Source organism: Sminthopsis crassicaudata, chromosome 1, assembly GCF_048593235.1.
Source record: "Sminthopsis crassicaudata isolate SCR6 chromosome 1, ASM4859323v1, whole genome shotgun sequence".
Lineage (NCBI taxonomy): Eukaryota > Metazoa > Chordata > Mammalia > Dasyuromorphia > Dasyuridae > Sminthopsis > Sminthopsis crassicaudata.
Window position 1 is genome coordinate 422,473,322 of NC_133617.1, and position 18,406 is coordinate 422,491,727.

General features: G+C 34.6%; 1 protein-coding gene across 3 annotated transcripts in view; it reads left to right on the forward strand.

Moving 5' to 3' along the window:
* Positions 1 to 9,952: 9,952 nt before the first annotated feature.
* C1H16orf96 (chromosome 1 C16orf96 homolog) overlaps positions 9,953 to 18,406 on the forward strand; it is a 61,045-nt gene continuing 52,591 nt past the window's right edge. For 2 of the 3 annotated variants that reach the window (XM_074280402.1, XM_074280403.1), the window contains exon 1: positions 9,954 to 10,599. In XM_074280402.1, the coding sequence (XP_074136503.1) occupies positions 10,105 to 10,599 (495 nt within the window). In that variant the 5' untranslated portion in view covers positions 9,954 to 10,104. Of the gene's footprint in view, positions 10,600 to 18,406 lie in introns of all 3 variants that reach the window. The other variant, XR_012484522.1, reaches the window with a different exon arrangement.

Sequence of the window (18,406 nt, forward strand, 5' to 3'; positions counted from 1 at the left end):
GTATTAGGTGTTGGTCAATGCCTACTTTCTGCCATACTATTTTCAAATTTTCCCAGCAGTTTTTACCAAATAGTGAGTTTTTATCCCAGAAGCTGGGGTTTTTAAGCTTATCAAACACAACATTACTATAGTCATTGATTATTATATCTTGTGAACCTAACCTATTCCACTGATCAACTATTCTATTTCTTAGCCAGTACCAAATGGCTTTGATGACTTTATAATATAGTTTAGGTCTAGTTTACAGCTAGGCAATCTTTATTTGCATTTTTAAAAATTAATTTCCTTGAAATTTTTGATCTTTTGTTCTTCCAGATGAACTTTGTTATTATTTTTTCTGGCTCTGTAAAGTAATTTCTTGGGAGTTTGATTGGTATGGCACTAGATAAGTATATTAATTTAGGTATTATTGTTGTTTTTATTTTATTTGCTCTGCCTACTCATGAACACTTGATATTCTTCCAATTGTTTAGTTTTGACTTTGTGTGGAAAGTGTTTTGTAGTTGTGTCATTTTTTCTGTGATCCTCTTGATCCTCATGAACTCTTCCTTCATCCAAGGATAAAATCTAAAAGGTAATTTGAAGAATATCTCTCAAGTAATAATGGGATTATTCACATCACCCTACATTATTAGTTGTTAACTGCTAGTCCCATAGAAATATTCATTCTGTAAATTATCCGTCATCCTTTAGGGGATGCCTTTTAGTTTAATTTTGGGGAAAGAAGGAAAGCTCCTGATACCCAATACAGGAATATCATATTGCCAATTTCATTAAAGCTACCTTCTTCTAGGAAGCCTTTTCTATGCCCTCCTCCCCCCCCAACAGTTAGTAGATTCACTCTCATGTTACTTTGTATCTGTCTTTTATCAAAATTCCTTGAGACAGTTACTGTTTCTTTTATCTTTGTATCACTCCTTTCCCCCCATTTCATCATCCAACTTTTACTCCCAGTACCATTTCAAGCTTAGTTCTTACACTATTTTTGTGCCAATGACCCCATTGGTAGTCTGGCAAAGCCTATGGACTCCTTCTTTGAATGATAATTTTAAATCCATAAAATAAAACACATAGGATTAAAAAAAGAAACCAGTTATGTATGTTAAATAGAGTTATCAAAATATTTTTAAAAATTCATGAAAGCAGATTAAGAATTCATGCTTTAAGATTGATTATCTTCCTTCTAGCCTCTATATTTCTTATATGTACCTATTTATTTACATTGTCTCCTCCATTAATATGTGAATTTCTTAAGTGAAAAAGTTTTTGCCTTTTTTTTCTTTCTTTGAATCCTTAACACTTAGCACAGTACCAAACACATTGTAAGCTCATAGTAAATGCTTATTGAGCAATTGTTTAGGGTAGTCAATAGTTAATAAGCATTTGTTGTCATTATCCTATTACCTTCCATTTGTTCTTTTATAATATAAATTCGATTAAGATTTAGCATTCAAGGAAAATGGAATTGGAAGTAGACACAGATAATTTTTTTCTACATTTAGTATTTTGGAATCATTTCCTTTAGATTCCCCTCTCCCTGGTCCGTCCAAAGGTCATTATTTTATAAGCATGAATACACATAAAAAATAGGGGTTAAGCAGCTTTAGCATTTTGGATCTATATAGAAAAGAAAATGATGTAGTTGAGAGCTATGCTTAGAATCAGAAAGACCTGGGTTTGTATGCTATTTACTTATGTATTACATATTACAGATATGACACTAAGCAAGTAATGTAACATTTCAGTCTTTCCAGGGAATTAACTAAGACTATAAATTGCAGATGGAGGGCCAGTTTATAGCAATAGAAGGAGTTTCCACTGAATATTCTTTATGCCAATGGCCTTCAAATTGTGGAAATCATGGGTCTTGTCTCCAATACAGTACCATATATCCATTTTCCTCCATTCCTTTGTTGTATAAGCTCCTAGAATCACCACTTCTGACCCTGGAATTGACTGCTTAGGGTAGTTATAACCAAATAAGGAACCACTTACCCAAAGTAGCAGCAACTCTGGTGTCATTTGAAAAATGTATGTCCTACACCTATCAGATTGACTAGTATGACAGAAAAGGAAAATGATATATGGTTAGAGAGGATGTGGGAAAATTGGAACACTATTGCATTGTTGGTGGAGCTATGAACTGATCCAGTCATCCTGGAGAGTAATTTAGGACTAGGTTCAAAGAATTATAAAACTGTGCATACTCCTTTGATCCAGCAGTATCACTATTGGGTCTGTATTCCAAAGGGATCATTAAAGAGAGAAAAGAACCCATATGTTCAAAAATGTTTATAGCAGCTCTTTTATATTGGCAAAGAATTGAAAATTGAGGGGATGATCACCATTTAAGAAATGGCTGAACAAATTGTGTTATATGTTACATATGAATGTAATATGAATGTGCTATAAGAATGATGAGCTAGGGGCAGCTAGGTGGCGCAGCGGATAGAGCACCAGCCTTGAATTCAGGAGGACCCGAGTTCAAATCTAGTCTCAGACACTTAACACTTCCTAGCTGTGTGACCCTGGGCAAGTCACTTAACCCCAGCCTCAGGAGAAAAAAAAAAAGATGAGCAGGCAAATTTCAGAAACACTTGGAAAGACTTATATGAACTGATGCTGAGTAAAGTGAGAAGAACCAGGAAAACATTGTACACAATAACAACTACACTGTGCAGTGATCAACTTTGATAGACTTAGCTCTTCTCAGCAAAACTGTGTTCTAAGACAATTCCAAAAGATTCATGATGATAGCATTTTCATGCTATTTATATCCAGAGGAAGAATTATGGAGTCTTAATACAGATTAAAGTATACTATTTTCACTTTTTTTGTTGTTGTTTTTTCTTTTGAGGTTTTTTTTCCTTTTGTTTCAATCTTCTTTAACAACATAACAATATAACTTTAACAACATAACAACTAATGTGTAAATATGCTTAATATGATTGTATATGAATATCTATATTAGAATGTTTTCCATCTGAGGGAGAAGAGAAAAGAGGGAGAAAAAATTGGAACTCAAAATCTTATAATAAGTGAATAATAAGTGAACTATCTTTGCATGTAACTGGGGAAAAATACTATTAAGTAGGGGGAAAATAAATGAAAAAATATGTCTCCCTACTTTTTGGTTATAGCAGATACCTTATGGAGGACAGATTTTATGCACTATGGAATAATCTAGAAGTAACAGCCTTCTCCTACTTTTTCATTTTGAACGGGAGAGAAGGAGTCACAAACAGGATGAACAGGTATAGATGGGCTATGAATTTTATCATAGATCTCATTACATTATCTTCCCTAGCCTTCTACTCTCATATTAGCCAATAAATCTTCTAAACTTCCCCATTTTTGCTGTGGACACTACCATGCTACCAGAGATCCAAATTCCGCACTTTGATGTCATGCTCTACATCTCCTCACCCTTACCTCACAGATCCTAAGTCTATTTCTACATCACCTCCCCCATCTGTCTCCCTTATGCTCATACAACCACTGCTGTAGTTCAGGCCTTTATTATGTTTAAATTGAACTATTGCAATTGTTTCCTATTTGATCTCTCTACTTTCCCTACTCCAATTTATCCTTCTCCCAACTGCCAAAGATTTTCCTAATGCCCAAGTCTGAGCCAGTGGTGGCTGTGCTGGAATCAATTGTTAAACTTTTACTGTGTGTGTCAAAAATTAACAATGCTTATAGCATTATAAGCTATATATATATATATATATATCAGGGCTTGAGTTGTTGTTTTGTTAATTGTCTGGACTTAAGAAAGTCATAGAGAAATTTTTAATAATGCAGATTATTAAGGTCATATTATGAAACCTGATTGTTCAATATTTGCCAGCATATAAATGCTTTATTATTTTATTAAATAAATGACAGTAACTTCCTATTAATTCTAGGATTAAATATTATTTGAATTTTACCTTATCCTTTTAAAATTTCTCATTTTATGCTATTTTTATAATGCATATGATTGTGTATACGTTTATTATATATATATAACATATGTAGGATATAATAAAGCATGTATGTAATTTATTAGTAAGCTTATATGCATATTGGGATAATATGCTTTTAAAAATTTGCTAATTAGGATACGTGACCAAAAATTTTAGGAGATTGCTCTATATCAAAAAAATCTGGTAAAAATCCCAAAACATATGCTACTATGAGGAACTTAAATCAGACATATACTTCAAAGCTAAAAATGAGGACTCAATGCCATTAAATACATTTAAGAAACACCTAGGTGGTGGAATGGATAAAGTAGCGACTGGAACTAGGAGGACCTAAGTTCAAATTTGGCCTTAGACACTGATCCTGGGCAAATCACATAACCCCAATTATCTCTAAATTAATAATAATAATGTGTCTAGTTTTCCACTTTAGAGAAAATAGACTGTTGCCTTCATAAATTATATTTATGTTCTTTAAAGTTTATAAAGACCTCTAGAAATACAATTCTAGGAGAGAGAGAGGAGGGCACTATTATTACCCTCATTTTGCAGATGAGGAGACTGAGGCATACAAAGGGTCACACAACTTGCAACTGCCTGAAACAGGATCTGAACTGTCTTCCTGATTCCAAGTATCAATGGGATTTCCTAACTACCTCTGTATACCTTTCTTGAGCCACAGAATGAGGAGTTAAAAACAATGAGGAATATGGTTATGCTTGGGCATTCTCAAAGTGAACTAAAAGCTGGCCATACCCTTCAGCAACAAGAGAGTCAAGAAGCATTTTAAGTCAAGAAGCATTTTAAAAGCACTTACTATGGACATAATACTGTGCTCTCTGGATCCAATCCTGCTTTTAAGTAGAAAATGTATTTTGTCAGTAGCTTTAATGATCAAGTATTCAAGAGGAGAAACTTTTTTTTTTTTTTTTTTTTTTTTTTAAAGGGAAGCTAGGGAATAGGAAGAAGACTTTTAAAAATCACTTCAGCTTGAAATTGAAAACCTTTCTAGTCATATGAGAAGGTGCTCTAAATCATTATTGGTCAGAGAAATGCAAATTAAGACAACTCTGAGATACCACTACATACCTGTCAGCTTGGCTAAGATGATTGGAAAAGATAATGATAAATGTTGAAGAGGAAGTGGGAAAACTGGGACATTGATACATTGTTGGTGGAGTTGTGAACAGATCCAACCATTCTGGAGAGCAGTTTAGAACTATGTCCAAAGGGCTATCAAAGTGTGCATACCCTTTGATCCAGCAATGTTTCTACTGGACTTATATCGCAAACAGATCTTAAAGGAGAGAAGGGGACCCACATGTGCAAAAATGTTTGTGGCAGCCCTTTTTTTAATGGCAAGAAACTGGAAACTGAATGGATGGAATTAGTTTAATTAGTTGGAGAATGGCTGAATAAGTTATGGTATATGAATGGTACAGAATATTATTGTAAGAAATGACCAGCAGGATGATTTCAGAAAAGCCTGGAGAGACTTAGATGAACTGAGGCTGAGTGAAATGAGCAGAATAGGAAATCACTGTACATGGCAATAGCAAAATTATATGATGATCAATTCAGATGGATGTGGTTCTCTTCAACAATAGATGATTCAGACCAGTTCTAATGATCTTGTGATGAAGAGAGCCATCTATACCTAGAGAAAGGACTGTGGGAACTGAATGTGGATCACAACATAGCATTTTCAGTCTTTTTGTTGTTGTTTGCTTGCATTTTATTTTCTTTCTCATTTTTTTTTTCTGGTTTGATTTGTCTTGTGCAGCAAAATAATTGAATAAATATGTTTGCATATATTGGATTTAACATATTTCTACCATGTTTAACATATGATTTATTTTGATGGCTACTTGCCATCTAGGGGAGGGGGTGGGGAAAGGGAGCAAATTGGAACACAGAGTTTTATAAGGGTTAATGTCAAACCCCCAGACAAACACAAAACTTGAAATTCAAAAAATAAAAGGTGAGATTAATAAAATTGAAAGTAAAAAAACTATTGAATTAATTAATAAAACTAAGAGTTGGTTTTATGAAAAAACCAACAAAATAGACAAACCCTTAGTAAACCTGATTAAAAAAAGGAAAGAGAAAAAGCAAATTGATAGTCTTGAAAATGAAAAGGGTGAACTCACCACTAATGAAGAGGAAATTAGAACAATAGTTAGGAGCTACTTTGCTCAACTTTATGCCGATAAATTCGATAACTTAAATGAAATGGAAGAATACCTTCAAAAATATAGCTTGCCCAGATTAACAGAGGAAGAAGTAAGTAGTCTAAATAGTCCCATCTCAGAAAAAGAAATAGACCAAGCTATTAACCAACTTCCTAAGAAAAAGTCCCCAGGACCAGATGGATTTACAGGTGAATTCTACCAAACATTTAAAGAACAACTAACTCCAATGCTATGTAAACTATTTGAAAAAATAGGGATTGAAGGAGTCCTACCAAATTCCTTCTATGACACAGACATGGTACTGATACCTAAACCAGGTAGATCAAAAACTGCAAAAGAAAACTATAGACCAATTTCCTTAATGAATATTGATGCTAAAATCTTAAATAAGATATTAGCAAATAGACTTCAGAAAATCATCCCCAGGATAATACACTATGACCAAGTGGGATTTATACCAGGAATGCAGGGCTGGTTTAATATTAGGAAAACTATTAGTATAATTGACCATATTAATAATCAAATTAATAAAAACCATATGATCATCTCAATAGATGCAGAAAAGGCATTTGATAAAATCCAACATCCATTCCTACTAAAAACGCTTGAGAGTATAGGAATAAATGGACTATTCCTTAAAATAATAAGGAGCATATATTTAAAACCTTCAGTAAACATCATATGTAATGGTGATAAACTAGAACCTTTCCCTGTAAGATCAGGAGTGAAACAAGGTTGCCCACTATCACCATTACTATTCAATATAGTACTAGAAACTCTAGCCTTGGCAATAAGAGCCGAGAAAGAGATCCAAGGAATTAGAGTAGGAAATGAAGAAATCAAATTGTCACTTTTCCCAGATGACATGATGGTATACTTAGAGAACCCCAAAGACTCTGCTAAAAAGCTATTAGAAATAATTCAGAATTTTAGCAAAGTCGCAGGATACAAAATAAATCCACATAAATCCTCAGGATTTTTATACATTACCAACACAATCCAACAGCAAGAGATACAAAGAGAAATTCCATTCAAAATAATAGTCGATAGTATCAAATATTTGGGAATATATCTACCAAAGGAGAGTCAGGAATTATATGAGCAAAATTACAAAACACTTGCCACAAAAATAAAGTCAGATTTAAATAATTGGAAAGACATTCAATGTTCTTGGATAGGCCGAGCGAATATAATAAAGATGACAATACTCCCCAAACTAATCTATTTATTTAGTGCTATACCAATCAGACTCCCAAGAAACTATTTTAATGACCTAGAAAAAATAACAACAAAATTCATATGGAAGAATAAAAGGTCGAGAATTGCAAGGGAACTAATGAAAAAAAAGTCAGAGGAAGGTGGTCTAAGTGTACCTGATTTAAAGCTATATTATAAAGCAACAGTCACCAAAACCATTTGGTATTGGCTAAGAAATAGACTAGTTGATCAGTGGCATAGGTTAGGTTCACAGGACAAGATAGTGAATAAAAATAGCAATCTAATCTTTGACAAACCCAAAGATCCCAAATTTTGGGATAAGAATTCATTATTTGACAAAAACTGCTGGGAAAACTGGAAATTAGTATGGCAGAAACTAGGCATGGACGCACATTTAACACCACATACTAAGATTAGATCAAAATGGGTCCAAGATTTAGGCATAAAGAACGAAATCATAAATAAATTGGAGGAACATGGGATGGTTTACCTCTCAGACTTGTGGAGGAGGAAGGAGTTTGTGTCCAAGGGAGAACTAGAGACCATTATTGATCACAAAATAGAACATTTTGATTACACTAAATTAAAAAGTTTCTGCACAAACAAAACTAATGCAAACAAGATTAGAAGGGAAGTAACAAATTGGGAAAAAAATTTTACAGTTAAAGGTTCTGATAAAGGCCTCATCTCCAAAATATACAGAGAATTGACTTTAATTTATAAGAAATCAAGCCATTCTCCAATTGATAAATGGTCAAAGGATATGAACAGACAATTTTCAGATGATGAAATTAAAACTATTTCCACTCATATGAAAGAGTGTTCCAAATCACTATTGATCAGAGAAATGCAAATTAAGACAACTCTGAGGTATCATTACACACCTGTCAGATTGGCTAAGATGACAGGAACAAATAACGATGAATGTTGGAGGGGTTGTGGGAAAACTGGGACACTGATGCATTGTTGGTGGAGTTGTGAAAGAATCCAACCATTCTGGAGAGCAATCTGGAATTATGCCCAAAAAGTTATCAAAATGTGCATACCCTTTGACCCAGCCATACTACTACTGAGCTTATACCCCAAGGAACTACTAGAGAAGGGAAAGGGTCCTGTATGTGCCAAAATGTTTGTGGCAGCCCTTTTCATAGTGGCTAGAAGCTGGAAGATGAATGGATGTCCATCAATTGGAGAATGGTTGGGTAAACTATGGTATATGAATGTTATGGAATATTATTGTTCTATAAGAAATGACCAACAGGAGAAATACAGAGAGGCTTGGAGAGACTTACATCAACTGATGCTGAGTGAAACGAGCAGAACCAGAAGATCATTATACACTTCAACAATGATACTGTACGAGGATGTATGCGGATGGAAGTGGATTTCTTCAACATAGAGAAGAACTAATCCAATTCCAATTGATTAATGATGGACAGAACCAGCTACATCCAGAAAAGGAACACTGGGAAATGAATGTAAACTGTTATTTTTACCTTCTGAATCCAATTCTTCCTGTGCAACAAAAAATTCGGTTCTACACACATATATTGTATCTAAATTATACTGTAATATATTTAACATATATAAGACTGCTTGCCATCTGGGGGAGGGGGTTGGGGGAGGAAGGGAAAAAATCTGAATAGAAGTAAGTGCAAGGGATAATGTTGTAAAAAATTACCCATGCATATGTACTGTCAAAAAATGTTATAATTATAAAATAAAATAAAAAATTAAAAAAAAAAAAGGGTTAATGTCAAAGAATTATCCATGCATGTATTTTGAAAAATAAAAAGCTTTAATAAAAAATTTAAAAAGATACAAGAAAAATTTTTTTTAAAAAATAAAATCACTTCAGCTCTTAAATAAATACATCACCCTCCCAACAGTCAATTTTAGGACTCTGTGTGTGTGTGTGTATACACACACACACACACACACACACACACACACATAGTCCTAAAATTGACAAAATATATATATATGTGTGTGTGTGTGTGTGTATACACACATACATATATGTATACATATATATTGAGAGAGAAAAATACATATAGAAACATATATATGTTTATGTATGTATATATGAAAGGTCATATTTTTGTTTCCTTCTAAAACTTTCAGTCTTCCTAAAATAGGAATCTGTAATTGAATTGATAGTTTCCCTAGAAATCTTACTTGCGTTATTGTGTTATTTTTCTTTCATCTACTTCCCCATAAATTCAGAATTTCCTTGTTCTAAAATGTACTTTTTTGTAGCCATTCTAGAGTTCTCTGCTCCATTGTCTGTATCACTATCACCTTTATTGTGTACTTAGAATCATAGAATTTTAGGGTTAGAAAGGCACTAAGGATACACCAAATACCATCTCAACATTTTACAGATGAAAAATATGAGAAGCCTAGGGATTAAAAGAGTTTTTCAAGATCACTTAAGGAGTTGACAGAAGAGTCAAGGAGGAGGACTGATGCTTCCTGATTCCCAATCCAGTACTCCTAAATGGCATGCAACTTGTAAAGGACTCCAGGGCTGTCTGTCCAGTAGACTTTCAAATGTTCCTTGGTATCCTAGCAACATGCAGAAACTTTCAGCATTGGCTATGACTCACTAACCAAGAGTATGTTATCCTGTCTTTATAGGTCTATTAGAATGGGTAAGAATTAACAGATTCTCATTGAGACCACTCAGAGTGTTTAGAGCAAGGAGTTTCCTTTAAACCAGTAACAGAATGAACTTTGCCATTAAATTCAAGGATCTCTTGAACCTCGCAATAGGTGACCCAGAGAGAGGGGTGGTGAATTCCAGTGTCCTGTACATCTTGCTGCAGAGCATCATAGAACACCTCAAGCTAGAAGAGCAGATGAAGATTCTTCCTGGGAGTGAAGAGGACTACCTTTCATCTATTTTCAGCTTGGAAAAGCTGGGAAAGGTTCTTCCAGGGAGCGGGGGGGATTCCCTTCCATCTGGCCCCATCCAGGTTAAGTCTGAGGAGAAGTCAGAGGAGGGAGAAGAGAATAAAGTATGTCATATACAAATTGATAGCATCAAAATCTTTGACCAGCGATTATCTACAATGGAAAAACAGATGGCCTTTCTGGAGGCATTGCCCTCCACTGAACAGCTGCTGGAAAGAAGTCATTTTTTGAAAACACCAGTCCCAGATATGTGGCAGATGTTGAAGCTCAAAAAAAAAGTAGAGGGGAATGAAGAAGGAATGACAAAGGTAAGAACATGTCTGTACTGAAAGTTTTCTTCCCTTTCCTTTCTTCCCCTCTTATAACCAATTAAATGCCCAGGTATCATCTACTGGATGGCATAGTTAGGTATAGTGTTGGGAATGGAATTAACAAGACTTGCGTTCTAATATGACCTGAGGGATTTGTTAGTTGTGTGACCCAGTCACTTAACTTCTGTCAGCCTCAGTTTCCTCAACTATAAAGTGAGAAGAATTATTGTATCTAATCCACAGGATTGTTGTGAGGATTAAATGAAATAACATCTGTGTTGCTTAGTAAACTTGAAAATATTATATAAATGCCACCAATTATTACTCTGTGTAACACATTGAGTATATAGAAATAAACTACTCTACTATTATAAAAGTTACAATCTAGTAGGAAGGATACGATAGTATACAAGTAATTGTGAACCCAGCAAAGTGTGACAAGTACAAAGGAAAAGTCTAGGAAAGTGCTGTTACAATTTTGAGAGAGGAGAAATCACTTTCAGTTAGGAGAATCAGGGAAGGTTTTTAGAAGTGGCAACTGAATGCAACTTTAGAAAGAAAGAGAGGAAATGTGAACAGATAAAGATAGGTATGGTGAATTTATTCTAGGCATGGAGGATAGCACTGAGATGGGAAAGGATAGAACTTGAAGAAAGAATGGTTTGATAACCTGTTTCAGTTTGATTGGAACAGAGGGCTTAAGGTGTGAGGAAAAACAAGAATGGTAAGTTGGAGTCAGCTTATGTAGAGGTTGTAGAGTTTGTGTTTTATCTGATAGATGTTGAAATCTCTTGAAGCTTTTTCAGCAAGTAAGGGACTGTGGTTAAAGTTATGCTATAGTTCAGTGGTTTCAAACTCAAATAGAAACAGGGACTAATGAGATATATAAATGTATATGTAACATATATATGCATATGTATATAAAAGATATTTTTGGGTCACATAATGACTTAGTGTTTTTTAGTTTTTTTTTTTTTTTTTTTTCTAAGGCAATTGGGGTTAAGTGACTTGCCTAGGGTCTCACAGCTAGGAAGTGTTAAGTGTCTGAGGTCACATTTGAACTCAGGTCCTCTTGACTTCAGGGTTGGTATTTTATCCACTACACTACCTAGCTGCCCCTTTGACTTAGTTTTAAAATGTAATATTATCTTTATTTTATTATTTTGTTAAATGTTCCCCAACTACATTTTAAAATATATGGTTCCAGGACAAACTGGGATGTTTTCTGGGGTGCATATTGGATATTTCTGTTGTAGTCCAATTGCCCTAATTGGCAATCCAGAAGGAGGGAATCTATCCCAGGAGAAAAGGGAGACCAGTTTGGGCATGATCACCATCCTCCAGAAAAGAGATAATGAGTCCTCATTGGTTCTTGTTTTATTATATCCCCATTGAACCAACTAATGAGTATTTCTTACATAACATTGATTGGTTTCTGAAATTTGCTGATTATCTTTTAATTGAATCAATCAGTACTGCCAAGCACTCTACTGAACACTGGAGATTCAAAGAAAGATAGTCCCTCTCTTAAATAATCCAGTTTCTACTTGACAGAGATGACATGCAAATAGTTATGTATAAACAAGCTACATATAGGATAAATGGGAAATAATCCACAGAGGGAAGGCACTAGAATTAGGAAGGATTGATAAAGCTTTTTATAGAAGGCAGGCTTTTAGCTGGAACTTGAAGGAAGCAGAGAGAAGCCAGAAGGTAGAGATGAAGAATGAGTATATTCTTTGACAAACTCATTATCCAATTTGAGTTAACAAATATTTATTGAGTATCTTGATGTATGTAAGTAGCATGTTGGGTATCATGAGGGTATAAAAATATATGGTATATATGAACTCTTATATGAACTTATAATTTTATTGGAAAGCCTCAAATTACAAACAAAGAATCAGGGACCAATATAAGGTAAAAGATTAGACTTTGACTCAGAAGACTTGGTTTAAGTATTGCATCTGACACATACTAACTCTGTGGCCATGGACAATTTACTTAGTCCCTTAGTAGTCTCAGGCAATTCTTGAAGAATCTAAATCACACATAATTTGTTGAGTTTTATCAGAAGAGGGAGTTTCCATACTACAAGTTTCCTACAACAATGAAATCATAGGTCTAACCCCCCCCCCCAAAAAAAAAGAATTATTTATTGTGTGATATAGACAATATTGACAGTTCTAAAGACACAAATGTTAGTTGTTATGCACACTGCTATCTATAGTTATCCAAAAGAGTTAATAGAAGAAAAAGGACTTGAGGAAAGGGCTCAGAGGTAATTTTAAAAAACATCCTCATTTTACTGACAAGGAATTTGAGACCTAAGGAAGCAAGTAATTTGCCCAGGAATTTGTACCTGGGTTGTCTGAGTTTGAATCAATTCAACCTTCTTTCTCTTGTAAAAAAAAAATTGACAGGCAAAATCATAATCATAAAACTACAGAATTCCAGAGTTGGAAGGAGTCTCATTGACCATCAGTCTAAACCAAATATAAAAGGAAATTCCACTATAACCTATCTGACAAATAGGCATCCATTTTCTGCTTAAACAGACCTCTGAAGATCTACTATTTCTCAAGGCAAACTAGTCCACTTTTGAATAGCTTTATTTATTAGGAAACTTTTCTTGATATCAAACCTAAACTTTCCTTTTTTTTTTTTTTTTTTTTTTTCCACTTTTACCCATTTTTCCTGGTACTGTCTCTCTGGAGACAAATAGAATATAGCTAATCCTTCCATTACAAATTCAAATACTTGAAGACAACTAATATGTTCTTTCAGCTAATCCTCATATGTCATGGTCAAAATTTTCAGAGTATCCATATATCTTGGGGTTTAAGGCTAGATTTTTTAAAAGACCATACCATAAACCCAAATTATTCTGGCTTTCATTGATTGGCCAGCAGTGGTTTTTATCCCAAGACTCATTTGTTCATCATTTGGGCACAAATGATTTATAGTGAATGTAAAGTAGCAATTGTTTCTGGACAAAAACCATCTATCTTGGCTGCCTGTCTTTGAATACTTTCAAGCTTCTCAATGTTTTTTTAAAAAAATGAACTGATGATAGAATTGATTACAATATCCAGAGTATTCTGATTCCTGGAGGCTATGCCACATTTTATGTAGTTAAAGATAACACAGCTAGTTTTGCTGTAATTCAACATGTAATCCTAAAATTCATCATGCTATCTAAAATTGCACAATAAAAACCACAAGAATTATGGGGAAATGTATCTAGGGAAACAATACTCATTCATCAATGTATATAAAAATATAGGAGCCTAAAAATGGTAGCAGAGGGTTTTTTTTTTCCTATGTGTTAAATATTTTTAAAAATGCATAAATAGGGCAGATAGGTGGCACAGTGGATTGAACACCAGTCCTGAAGTCAGGAGGATCTGAGTTTAAATCTGGTCTCAGACACTTAACACTTCCTGGCTGTATGACCCTGGGCAAGTCACTTAACCCCAATTGCCTCAGAAAAAAAAAGAAAAGAAAAAGAAAAGAAATACATAAATATTCCAGTAAATAATGGTGGCCTCAGTCTGCTGCTCAACCTATATCTCAGTTTCTATTGAAGATAGGAGGAAAGGAAAAATATAAATGAAGAGGACCAATGACATCAGGAAAGGGAGGTCATGATTTGTAAGAGAATTGAATTTAAATAAGATGGAGCTGTGAAAAAAGTCATCTGCCTCACCCTCTCCTCTAGAGTCATTAGAATCCAATGGCAAAACTTAGGTCAAGGCTACTCCTGATAGACAAGGAAGAAGTCTAAGATTTTGGCCTTTTTAAGCTAAAGTTTATCTCAGTTCTGTTTGTCTAAGACAACATCCATTCATTGACAATTGGGGCAAAAATGGCCTAGTTTGCCTTCACAAAACAATCAATCGGGTGGGGAAGACCCTCAGAGTTTTTGACCAGAAGAGAAATAATTGCTATTTATTTGTTGAGTTTGCAAGGATACTTGATGGTTATTGTTGTTGATGATAAAGTAATGTAGTTCTGATTTAGAGATTTTTGTCAATTTTTTTACTTAACAACTTTTCTGTATCTTACCAAAATTTACTTCTAGGGAGAAGAAAACAACAATTCTGGTATCTAGATATGTTTCTATTACTGTACTCAGCATTATGAGGGATATGAGTTTGTACATACAAGGAACTTATGCCATCATTGAGGAGGTATCATTTAGTTAAAAAAATAAAATAAGTGGCATAAGAAATAAATAACCATAGGAAGTAAAAGTATCTTAAACACTATCTCTTAAATATATTCCTATGGGTCTTACTGCAGAAGTACAGTATCGAAAATTGCTTATCCTAAGGCCAGAGAAACATCTGGAAGTTAGCATGGTTCAGATTCTACTTTGAGGGGATCTACACAGATCACATTATGTTCTGGAGCCAATGGAAGGATTGAACCTACTAGAATAGAAGGTTTGTGTTGGGGAGAAGATACTGTGGCTCCATAAATGGAAGAGTTGAGAGAATTATGTTATAATAGCCTCTGAAAGTCAGTCATAAGAGCTTACACTTTATATGACTCCAGAAAGCACACTTGTGCTTGAAATGTGCAAAACTAAGCAGGGTAGCATTTAAATATATCTATTATTAAGTTGAAGCTGTCCTTAAGATCTTGGGCTGCCTTCCTTCCCCTGCCTTCCTAAAAAGAGCCTTGATTGACTAGGTGAGACAGGTAGACTATTTATCCAATGACAACTTAAACAGAAAAACAAAACAACTTTGGAAAAAGTCAAGTGGACAAGCTTGGACATGGCTGCATAGTCTCAAGAAGGCCATTAGTCAAAAAGAGGAATGCTTTATTGTTAATAAATGTTGCCCTTATATGTACCTTGGTTGAGGTTGCTAAGATTCAGTTTGAAAGGTGTTGTCATGGTTGCTAGATTCCAAGTTTGTTCAACAAGATTGGTTAGATGTATGTACTTCCTAGCCAATGAGAATATTGTTATGTAAATGAACATATTTTCAAAGAATCACAGAATTTTAGGATTGGAAGGTACTTGAGCAGTCATTCACTCCTACTGAGACCTGAAAAAGAATAAAAGAATTCCATCTACAACTTTTTTTCAAGTGATCATTCAGGCTATGCTTTGAGATTACCACTGAGGGAGAATTCATTATCTTCAGAAGAAGCATCCCATACACTTAAAATTGTGGAAAGCTCTAATTGTTGGGATGACTGATAAAAACACCCTTTTCAATATCTATCCATTGCTTCTAGCTCTGCCTTCTGGGACCAGGCAGAAAAACATATAATCCAATCTCTCTGGGAGCAGGGAAAGGGAAGGAATACTAGGGAAATAATTTTGGTAATGTAAAAAAAAAAATGATAGAAATGAAAATTTATTTTAAGAAAGAAAGAAAAGGTCCAATTCTTCCAGCCTTTTAATTAAAGTGAAGATGTCCCTCATGTGCCCCTTAAATCTTCTTTTTTCTAGGTTAAACCTCCTGAGTTCCTTCATGTAGCATGAACTTAAAATCTTTCATCATTTTGAATGGCTTCCTCTAGCTTTTCAGTGTACTTCTTAAAATGTAGCACCCATAATTGAACCCAACATTTCAGATATGAGTTGACTAGAGCAAAGTATAATAGAATTATTAGTTCCAGAAGGCTCTGCCTTTTTTTAGTACAGACTAAGATCACAAGAGTTTTTCTTGATTGCCATGTCACATTATTGACACATATTGAACCTATAATATGCTAAAGTCCTCAAAACCTTTCAGACAGATTGCTTTTTAACATGCCTCTTCCAGTCTATATTTGTGAAGTTGATGTTTAGAGACTTTACATTTATCCCCATTCAGTCTCAAATTATTTAATTTAGTCTAAAGCTTTAACCTATCAAAACCATTTTGGATTCAGACTCTGTTCATACAGTTTGTTAGTTTTCTGTCAACTTCTTGTCATCTACACATTTTACAAGCATGACTTCTCCCATGTCATTGATTCAAAAACATTTAAAAAAAATAAGGTCAAACATAGATTCCTGGGACATTCCAGTGGAGACCTCCCACTAAGTTGACATGAAAAATGCCATTCAACCATTCAAGCCTTTCAGGACACAAAGATGTATGTAGCACCACACCTGTAATAGATGATTAATTCATAAAAAGGAATCAGAAGCTTTTTTGCTTTCTACTTATGATGCTTTCTTTCTCCTTATAGTATCAGTGCTCTATTAATCATTTTCATTCTGATTTTGCCTAAAAGTAACATAATCTAGCACATAATTCTTTCTTTTCCACAAGAATAGCATGATGTTATAAAATGCTTTGTTAAAATCACAAATATCTCTATCTTCATCCAATAGTTAAATAACCCTATTAAAATAAAAGATTAATATGACATGTCCCATTCTTGATGAAGATTTAATGACTTTTTAAATGACTGCTTTGTTTTCTAGCTGTTTAAGATTCATTCCTTTTGTCATGTTTTTTAATTCTGTCAAGTAAAAGTCACTGTTCTGTAGTTTGCAGCATTTATTTTCTCTCCCTTTTGGAAAATCAGATCAAGGATCCTGTTCCTGTACAGTAGTACATCATCCATTCTCCATGATTTTTAAAAGATTACTGATGGTAGGTCAGCTAGCAAACCATTGCCTATTTTTAAGCGCTCATGAATATAATGCATCTGGGCCAGATGACTTTCTGGCTCTTGCCTAACATTGCTAAGTGTTTACTCTGTTCCAGGCACTAAGTGCTAGGGAATTTTTTTTTTTTTTTCTATTAGTGTCTTCAGAATTTCTTTTTTGATACCCTTTAAAATAATTTGAGTTACTCTGATGTGTCCTAGGATCAGAGCCAACAATCGCTGTACTTGTTCCCTCAAGCCTTCCCATTTCTTTAGATCCCTTTTACAAGGCCTCTGTTGTTGATGTTGGGTAGAGGAATCATGGTTAGCTGGAAGGAAAGTTGAGGCCCAGTTCCCCAGGTGTTACATGCTCCCACTCTCATCTTTCCTCTGATCTGCCTTTCAACATTGTTGAGGTCCAACACACTTTTCAGAAAAAGAATAACAAGTCTGGACATGTAAAGATTCTAGCTATCCCAGACAGGGCTTCTGTGTGTTACTGAAGAAATTCTTCTTAGAGAGGAGGCCCCTTTCTATCGTAAAGCATATGGGATATAGAGACCCCAAAGCCTATGTGAGAGCCTTGTTGTCCAAGCAGTCCTGTAGAATGTCATGGGAGGCACAAAGAGACCCTCTTTGCTATCCATATATTTTGGCCTTTTATGAAATAAAATATTAGTAGAGTTTTTTTGGGTTTTTTGGTTTCATGTAATTGACCATTTACTACAGAGGTCACTAATCTTTTTGTAAAGAACAATTGGTTTTCCTTTTCCTGAAATAATAATAACAGCTAGCATTTATATGCCACTTTAAGGTTTTCAAAATGCTTTACATATGTTAGTTATCTCATTTGATTTTTACCATAATCTTGGGAAGTAAGTGCTACTATTATCCCCATTTTGTAGATGAAGAAACTGAAACAGAAGTCAAATGACTTGTACAGGCTCACAATATTAGTAAATGTCTGAGGTGGGATTTAATCCAAGTCTTCTTAACCCAAGTCCAGCACTCCATCCGGGATACAACCTAAGTGTCTCAGGTTACGATCCTTTGGAATAAGAAGGGGGGTTAATATTGAATAGCCTTGAGTAAATTTGGGGAAAGGATGTGGTTTGCTTTTGGTCCCTCCCCACTAGTAATCCTGATAAATCAGGTGAGAAGGTGTGATAGGCAAAAGGCTTTGAAACCGTCTGGTCCACTG